The sequence below is a fragment of the Chaetura pelagica genome, unplaced genomic scaffold, assembly GCF_000747805.2.
Source record: "Chaetura pelagica isolate M959 unplaced genomic scaffold, ChaPel_1.0 scaffold142, whole genome shotgun sequence".
In the NCBI taxonomy this organism is placed as follows: Eukaryota; Metazoa; Chordata; class Aves; order Apodiformes; family Apodidae; genus Chaetura; species Chaetura pelagica.
This window is the reverse complement of record NW_009952973.1, coordinates 1,821,730-1,831,363: the sequence shown is the minus strand read 5'-3', so window position 1 is coordinate 1,831,363 and position 9,634 is coordinate 1,821,730. Positions and strand designations below refer to the sequence as shown.

The window sequence follows — 9,634 nt, the reverse complement described above, 5'->3', positions numbered from 1 at the left end:
GAAAGAGTTCGAAGGCTAGTTGCACTTCCCCTTTAAAAATGAAGATGCATACTGATTTCGGTCTGGAAAGACAGAAAAGCATTTTGATAGGTTCAAAACATTTAACTTTTTTAAGGCCTCTTCGTTTTTTCTGTTTTGCAGTAGTTCTTGGCTTTTAGGTCTTTTAATATCCACTATAAGATTTTTTAAATTCTGCACTCAAGTGTATCTTCGCAAGATTTTCTTCTTTTACAAGAAACTATTTTATTTGAACCAGGATCATTCTTCTAAGTCACCAAATTGTTTGCCACAAGGAAAACAAATCAGCTGCATATTAAGTTCAGTCAGAGATGGTACAGATTTAAAAAGTGCTCAGTTGTCTCATTCTCTTTTCATTCTGCCTACTTTGCATACTTCCAGTGTTCAGTTTTTTTTAAGTAATGCGATAAGAAAATGCATTTTCTTGGAATGTTGATGCTGAAAAGTTGTTCCATACACAGTAAGTATAGGCAATCACTTTGAGTAACTACTGAATACTATTATTTTACCTAAAATTGGAAGCATTTTTTTTCTCAGCAGTTTAGATGGTGTCCAAAATGCTTTTGCCATTTCTGCCTGGCATGAGTACTCTTCCTTGCTTTTACATAGTTGGCTAGGCCACCTTTATTCAAATTATATACCATTCTTCATTCCTTATTCTTCCAAAGATACACGTGGATGCATTCATGTGCCACACAGCAGTCCACCTCTTACGTGAAGCAGGAAGTAAGGATTGTGTCATAACCAGCATTGCAGCATTTTCTGCTCTGTATGTTGTGGTGGGACTAGATCAAGGATTTGGTGTTGCTGTACAACCCCTATGCACAAAAAGGGGAAGATCTGCCCTACGACAGCAGGTTTGGTTCTCTCACCATTATCAATTAGTTTCAGAGGAATAGTGCTGACTTAAAGCAGATCTCCTGATGATCCCTGCATATTTCCCATTGGTTTGGGTCTCAGGGCAATTTTGATGCCTACAAACTAAACTCCTTCCAGAAGAAACTCTATGTTGTCCAACCCACAGCAGGGACGTAGAGGTCTGAACCAGCTGCTACTCCTCTAGACAGGTTCACATCATGTGTGGTGCAGATGTTCATTCCAAGGAACCAGACTAGGCCTTAAGAGGTGGGTTAATGTGGGAGATTCAACACCAACTGCTCCCAGACTCCTCCTGTTACGAGAAACTACTTGCTGATGTAGGCAGTCTTTTCAGAGGGTTTTGCTTTTGTGCTGTTTTTATCCAGACCGAGACACCTTTGGGGTGGAGGATGGCAGGGTTCTCAGTAACTGATCCAATAGCTGAACAGGAGGAAGATCCAGATGAGCCCTCCTGCAGGTCTCTAAGGATAGACCTCCATTAACAAAACCCAGTAACAGAGAACAGCACCCTGAAATTAAACCATTTAATATAGGTGTCCTAAATATACCTATAATAGAAAAAGGATCTAATTGCTACAAACTGTAATTGTACAAATGGGAGGTAGCAGAGGAGAGCTGTGCGATAGAAAGGGTCGTGGAAGAGTAGAAGTACAGAAATACAAGATGGTAAAAAGAGAGGAGGCAGGTCAGACAGGAGGGATGAGGTGAACATTTTAAAAGCAGCCAAGCTGTTGTTTATATTGATTATAAATCTGAATCAGGTGCGCAAAAAAGAAAGGAAAGACATTTAAACATAATAGGAAAAGAGAAAATGAAGGGATGGCTTTCGGGTAGGTAGTGCCATGGTTGCAGCATCTCCATTACTGCATGAGGAAATGGTATTAATCGGTCAGAAGGCCTGGTGTGACACACCAACAGCTCCCTGGGGAAATGGGAGGGAAGAGGTGGGATGTTTGTTTAGGAATCTGAGATCATTCAAAGAGCAGTATCAGCAGTCCCTGCTGGCTTTCCAAGGGGTATGTGAATGAATCCTGATGTTACTTTTCCTAGGGGAGCCCCTGCTCATAATAAAATATTTATTTTAATTGTACTTTGAAATTGAACTTCAGTTATTCTGTTTGTTTGTTTGTTTTTTCCCTATTCTGCAACATTTGTTCACTATTGTTTCTCATCAAAGCCACAAACTTATTTTGTGCCCTCTCTGCTCCATGTGCTACCTGCAGATTTTTGCAGACAGATCAAGCTTTGGGGCCCAGAAACAGCAATTTGCTAGTCTTGCCTTCATTAATGTGAACAGTTGCGTTCATCTGGCAAGGCTTCATCCCAATTTTCCATGCCAAACGTTTCCCTCAGAGACCCCTTACCAACTGTAGCTGGAGGTTTGTTTGCTTAAGTGAAAGACTAAGGGGACAATGTCCTAGAGAAAACATTTTATAGCAGTTGATTGCTTAAAAAAAGCCTTAGGAAGCTGCCCATAGGCATCCTCTAACAACGAATGGACAGATGAAAGAGGATACTGCTTTTATTCATTAGCATCTCTTTCCCATTCTTTAATCTTTTCCCTTTTCTGTACAGGTCTATATTACATTTTAAAACCAGACATGTCTTCAGTGTGAGACAGTTACAGGTGAAGATACTGTACAGTGACTGTATTTATCAATAACATGTTTGTAACTGCTAGCAATGTTGGCCACAGCAAAAAACAATGCTCTTCAAGCTGACTTGTTCTAAGTTAATAAATGTAGCTGCTTATAAATTAAGGGTATGCTGACCTTGGAAATGTATAAGGAAGTAGTACAGGTATTACTTTCCCTTTTTGAATTCTTAACAGGGCTGACAGATGAGATTAAAGATTGCACACGTTTGTACGTAACACCAGCTAAGCTCTGGGTTAATGAAACAAACAGCAGTAGGAAAGTTAGTGAGAAAAATTGGTTTTTCAGTGCATGATTTACGGAGAACTGCTCTGTGATGCAAATGTTTCTATTGAAAGAAGTTTAGAATAAAAACTGTTTATAACTGCTCTGCTACAACTTATGCTGAGACAGTCTTGTTTCTTTTTAATATTCTGAGGTGTGGATGTGAGACACAGAAACCCTCATCTCATGTAGGGACAATCTACATACACACACAGATGGGGAATATTTTCTGGCCAGCTTAGATTGTCCTACCAATGGATTGTCATCATTATGGCAAAGGCTCAGGTCATAGGAACTTCCTTCCCCTCCGTTAGGGTAGGCTGGCCAGTATCTGCCTAATTTTGCTGTAGAGCAGGAACATGTCACAGGGTGAAAAAGCTGCTACACTCAGCCTGCTTGGTCACCCCATGGGTGAGGCAGCTCAAAGCTGCTTGCACTGCCCTGATGGAGTGGGGGCACATGCAAGTCAGGTGGGTCATCATGTGGGTATATGATACTTGCCTTGACATTCAAAGGATTTTGACGTTTTAATTAGGGAGAAATGATGCAAGATTGCAAGATTAATACAGAAATCTTAATTGTAAGGTATCTTGCCTTTTTTTTTTTTTGTCAGTTAGCCTCTTACCATTAACTGTACTATCATTTGTATGTGCTAATTTACTTGTAAATGTCACTCTAGAAGACATTCAGGAATATGAATGTGATTCTGCTCTCAAAAACTGTGATATCTCATTTTCCTTCCTCTCTCAGGCTTTATCCATGCTCTAATTCTGTTGCTAAATGAGCTAGTGGTGGCTGTTGTTTTTTCCTGTAGAAATTATTTTTTTCTTTAAATTGTTTTTACGTAACAAATCAAAACTCTTTGATGAGCACAGATGAGTTTAAGACATGCTTTTCAGATGTGGAGTATATTCAGTTATTTTTTTTTCTACAAATTATGCAACTAATCTGCTACACTCTCAGATGAGTGCCTTATTAAAATCCTCAAATTTTATGGTGCCCATTAGTAAAAATGTGAAGTAAGAAAATTACCAATCAAAATTCCCTGTTTATTCAAGTGTAAATTGATACTTACAAAATACATGTTGGTTTATAGCCAGGATTCTGAAATTACAGCATTGTCACTTAGGGACGTGCTGTAGTAATAAGCAGGCAATAAGCTAATACACTTTTAGAGGAAGTTTCTTTTTTTTCCTTTCTTCTTGTTTCACTTAAAGTTTGAGGTCTACTGGTTGAAACGTAAAGGCTAGAAGTTATCAACCCACTTGAATGCACAGTGCAGAAAGAGAGGGAACATGTTCTGTTACAACCCCTTCATTGTCAGTAATATCTGCATAGACTTAATCAACTTCAAAAGAAGCTTAATTATTTTAATTATTATTATTACATATTATTATGTTTTTAATTGCTAATCTGTATGTGTGTATAACAAATCCTTTTTTAGCTTATGAATCCATGTAGCAATTTTCAATATTTTGTGTTTATTAGCTTATCTTTTTTGTGTGATTAACATGAGCATTTATCTTGCAGGCTTTTTATAGGGTCTTTTTTGCTTGTATAGAGGTGGACAAAGAAACTTAACTTACCTTTTTGGCAAAGCCATGGGACTTAAGCTGGAAATGAAACCAGTATATTAAACTAAGCTTACTGTTGTGTTTGTTTGTTTGTTTGTTTTTTCTCACTATTTTTCTGTTTTGCAGAGCTGGAGTGGACCAGAGAAATTACTTGCTTTAGATGAACTGATTGATAGTTGTGAACCAACACAAGTAAAACACATGATGCAAGTGATAGAGCCCCAGTTTCAAAGAGACTTCATTTCCTTGCTCCCAAAAGAGGTGAGAAAAACAGGTTAATACTGGACTATGCAGTGCATCAGCTGCCACCTTTTATGAACTTCCATGCTAATTATTGCATTCATTCAATTCATGATGTTGAAGAGCTCCATAGTTTGATACACTGCCATAACGTAGCAACTGTAATTTCAGATTAAGATGGCTTTATATCTTGGTAGGCATTTAGCTACCTGGAAATATGGGTAACTCCGTTAAACAAAAACTCGAGTAGCTTTAAAAACGTTTCTCTATCTTAACTGGGCTGATTGGGCTTTTAGCTCATGCACACAAGATTTCTTCTGGATGCAGGACCTTTCTGCACGTTATTGTGTAAGCATAAGCATTATTGTTTAATGCTTGAAGTGGTGGGTTTGGTTTTTTTAAAAACTGTTTTTGAATTTATTTTAAAACAAACTGAGCCCTAAAATCTCTACCAAAAAAACAAAAGCAGACCCATAAAAGCACTTCTCACTGAAGATAAAGCCAAACCCTAATTAACCAAATACCTCACAGTAAACCCTTTATTGCAAATCAGCATGTTGTATCAGATTAAAAAAAAAAATATTAAGATATCAGGGTGTGAAACTAAATGCTGACCATAGAAGAGTAATTCTTGGTGTCTTCACAAGTAGGATGTGAGCGTGGATATGAAACATTAAAAAGCAGTTTGCTATAATTATTAAATGAGTGTATTTGACTTCATTTAGAAATAGTACTTCTGACCTTGACTGATTTTATGGAATTGGAAATAGTTTTGTTATTTGGAATGGGAGGGAAATCTCTTGCAAGATGTACTGTGTGTTGGGTTTTCCATGTGAAAATTTTCATGATGAAGTCTTTGTAAGTCTTCAGTTAATCATGCATTACAAAGAAAGTTCTTAAAGATACTCTGATGCTAGTGTTTGGTTGCTGTGTTTCTCATGGTCTTACTACCTGAAGGTTGTTCTGCATCTCTTGTTTCTTGACATTTTTTCTGGTGTATATCCTATTTTTGAATACTTAGATGTATGATACTCCTCTTTCCTTTTACATACTGTCTGTCATATCTTCACAAGTCAGAAGAGTCACTGCCTTCCCTTTCTGGTTAGCATTGGTAGGGGGTGGAAGCAATTTATGCAGCAAGTATTAACTTAGTACACGTGATCTGAGATCAGTATTACAGGGTATCAGTAGTTCCTGTGGCAGCCACCTTCATCAATGGATGAAGGATGCTGGGGGAGGAGCAGAGTCCAGTAAGACCTTTCTGTGGTTGCCAAGTTTCTAGAGAAGCTGCCCAAAGCAGCCTTGGTTTAGAGGCAGAGGAAGGCAGCAAAACGTGTTTATTGAGAAAAGATACTTTGCCACTTCTGCATCTGTTAGATCTGGAAATATAATACCATATTGGTAACAGTAACTTACTGCTCAGTTGCCTTCACATGATTTCGTGGCAAAACCAGTTCAAATACAACCAGTATCTAATTATGCTGTAAGTAATGATCATGTTATGATTTCAGTTTTAGCAATTTCTTCACAGAAAAGATAACACTATTTGGTGGTAAAACTTCCTTTCTCATTTATGTTTCTTGACTCCATTGTAAGCTATTTAGGTTTTTTTCATAATTTTTTTTAGTGTTTGTTCTTGCCTCTTGAAACCAGACTAGGCTGACTTCACCAGTGAAGCTGGCTTAAATAACTTCAGCTTCCTACCCCCCAGTCACTGTCACCAAAATGAACCCAAGTTAAACAAAAAGACCATCAAGCTAACTGCACCACCTCCTCTCCTTTGAAGATCATTCCTCACCCAGCTCTCCTCAGTGATGCCATCCCCAGCTCCTTGCCCTGGCTGCAGTAGGGAGTGTCAGACTGAGCTGAGGGGCAGGAATGAGTGGCTCTGTGGATGCGCGCTCTCCCGAGCTGTCGCTCCGCATTAACGTCCAGAGCAACCTCCAGTGCTGTTGGATGCCGTGCAGTGATTTTATTACCTAACCAGAACAAGAAGATCATTTGGACACGGGGGCTTCTCTTAATGTTTTCAGCAATGCCAAGACAGTAACTTAATAGCTGAAAAATCAAGAAAATGTGTGCTTTCCTCCTGAGGAAACATGCAGTCAGACAATTAATCTGAAATGAATCCTCCTGTTTTCTTGCTGAGACTTTAGAAATAATTACTGAAATTGCTTGTTTATGAAAACCAGGTCTATAAACCAACAGATGAGGAGTTTTACTAAAATCAGCCACCGACATTTTGTTAGTGTCATGTATGTGAGTGAAGAAGGCAGTGAGAGACTACTTATTGGGTATTATTAACACTGCAGTGGAGAGTAGTCACAGTTGAGTCAAAGGTCAGATCTTCACTAGCTGAAGTTTTCTTATAACTAGATCCATCAGCTGAGACAAAGTCTTTTATGCACTGCTCATCTTAAAAAGTCAATTGTGGGCTGTGTTGACCCTTGATGACTATTTAGATACAGACTAAAAGGCTCAAACCAGGACAGTCACCCATATATATAACCTGTCTTAGAACCAGTTGGCTTGCAGGTTTTAATTAACATCATCTTAGGAAGTGTCCATATCTGTATATATCTGATATTTAAACAAATTGTGCTGTCAGTTAAGGAACATCGAGCAAGAATGGAAAGGATCTTTCTCACAATTGAGTCTTGCCACATGCAAGACTATCTGATGTGTGTTAGGAAACAGCACTTCTGAAATTATTTTATGTATCAGAAATTAAGGCAGAAACTCTGAAGGGATGTACAGTTGTTGCTCTTGTAATGGAAAGCCTTACACCAGATCCTAAGTGCTGACTCCCTGACTAGGGAGAGAAGGAAGGTTCTTTAGCTTTATGGCCTGGGGTGCACAGGGGATATAATGCATAACTTAAGCCACAGATCTCTCCCATGTGGAGTTTTACGTGTGCAGCATGAGATGCAGGTGATGGTTTGCAAACAAAGTGTGTTTGTGCAATCAAAATGCAGACAGTTCTGGAGTACTGAAATTTTTATTTCCTGCTTAGTCACTAGCTAGCCTGGATTACTGAAAGTAAAGGTTTCTCACATAATAAGGTCAAAAATCTGCTGAGGTCAATAGCCTACAGTTACGACTTCCTTACTGATTTTCAGTCTGTGCTGCTTTGAAGGGCAGATTCTATTTATATACATCACAACTCCAGCTAAAAAAATAAATAAAAAATCCTAAACACAAAAAGATATGTCAAGCAGAAGTAGAAGTGGATTATCTCATTTCCCTGACAACTTTTGCATCCTATTAGTTACAAAGACCTGACTGTTTCGGCATGTAAGTAGTTTTCTGCATCAGTTTTTGTCAGTATTTTTCTACCTAAAGAGTTTGTAGCCACAGAAGGGGCTTTTCTGTCTCTTCAGTGTTCTGTGACCGGGGGAGCTTCATTGTTGCTGTTGAGTAGAAAAGCTCTACTTGCTCATAATGCCCTTAAGGATAGCTATTCCTGTATTTTGGACTGTGTTTTAGATGCCTTTGTCCCTGCTTAAGACTTCAATATATCAGAAGATATTTGTAGAGATTTGGGGGGTTTTATCATAGTCCTTAAATGGCTTAGCTCAGTCACCTGAGGTCTGAAGTCTCCCAATAAATACCCCTTCATTTTGTCACATGAAAAAGTTCCATCTTCTGGTACTCACTGGGATTTCCCATGTTTTTGGTAACGCACTGTGTGCAGTATGGGAATTACATATATCAGTCCTTCTGCATCTCACTCCATAAAACTTGTTGTAAACACACCTAGGAGTGTGTTTGCATTCTGATCAGGAAAGGAGCAGTGTGTATGGTGCATTCTCCACAGCGGCAGCGTGCTTTTGAACTCAAGTGCACGTAGCGTTTACTTTTCAGTCTTACAGAGGGATGTTATACATTATGTCCCATTTGCTCACATGGTCAGTGTTGTACTTCTTAGTGAAACCCTCAGAATAACTTGGTATACTTGTTAGCTAAAATAGTGTAGACATAATTATTTTAATAATAACTCTGTTAATGGTTCAAAGTAATGTGGATTACAATTTTTAAAAGATAATAGTTATTTCAGCTGACATCTACTCCCTCAGAAATGAGAGAATAATTTCGGATGTGATGTGTAGGGATTTACTTCCTTAAGATGACTGTTATACTTACATGTGCCTGCTGGAAGAAACTGTAGTTCTGTTAAGTTTCTGAGATTGTTTAATAATTTATTGTTTCAATTTTCTTCATTTCAGCCCTTGAAGTGTGATGACACTAGGGGTTACTTCACTTTTCCTTTCAAATGCAATGCAGAAAATACACTTTCTTTTTTACAGCTGGCACTGTATGTGCTGTCATTCCTGGAACCCAGGGACCTTCTGCAGGCAGCCCAGACATGCCGTTACTGGAGAATTCTGGCAGAAGATAATCTTCTCTGGAGAGAGAAGTGCAAAGAGGAGGGTAAGGCTGAGCAAAAAGATGGATGTAATGGTCAAAGTGTTGCTGTTGTTAAAAGTGCCATTCGTTTACATAATAAGCTTAAAGTTTTATGAAGGCAATTTGGGTGACTTAATATTCACTGCTAGTATTGCTTTGAGCTATGCGGTACATACCTGTTGAAAGTAAGAAGGAGAAATAATCCATGGAGTACTAGAAATGAAACTAGAGTTAAGTCTGAACATCCTATTTATAAAAGTATACTTGATATATGTTTTAAAAACACAATTCTTTTTGCTTTTTAAGGATTATTTTTATTGAAAATACAACCAAAGCAAGTGAGAGCTGAGATGTAAAAATGATAGGTGTATAGTCTTGCAATTTGTAAAAATCATGGAGGAAAAACTGTTTGAGTGGTCAGCTAGAAGGGCTGCTGTAATGTCACGTCATTTGTAGGAAAATAAATTAACAGAGAAATGGCTCATGGTAGGGGGAGAAGGTGCTAAATTAATTGCTTAGAGAGGGACACCCAGTCCTTAAGTCCCATGGATATTGACTGCTTGTGCCAAATCAAGGACATACGGTGGTTCAGCAGGA

General features: G+C 38.4%; 1 protein-coding gene across 2 annotated transcripts in view; it reads left to right on the top strand.

The window, feature by feature from the left end:
* Nucleotides 1–9,634, top strand: part of FBXW7 (F-box and WD repeat domain containing 7, E3 ubiquitin protein ligase) — a 104,945-nt gene that overhangs the window by 81,384 nt on the left and 13,927 nt on the right. For both annotated transcript variants that reach the window (XM_009995885.1, XM_009995887.1), the window contains exons 4-5: nt 4,517–4,651; nt 8,938–9,061. In XM_009995885.1, the coding sequence (XP_009994187.1) occupies nt 4,517–4,651; nt 8,938–9,061 (259 nt within the window). The remainder of the gene's footprint in view (nt 1–4,516; nt 4,652–8,937; nt 9,062–9,634) is intronic.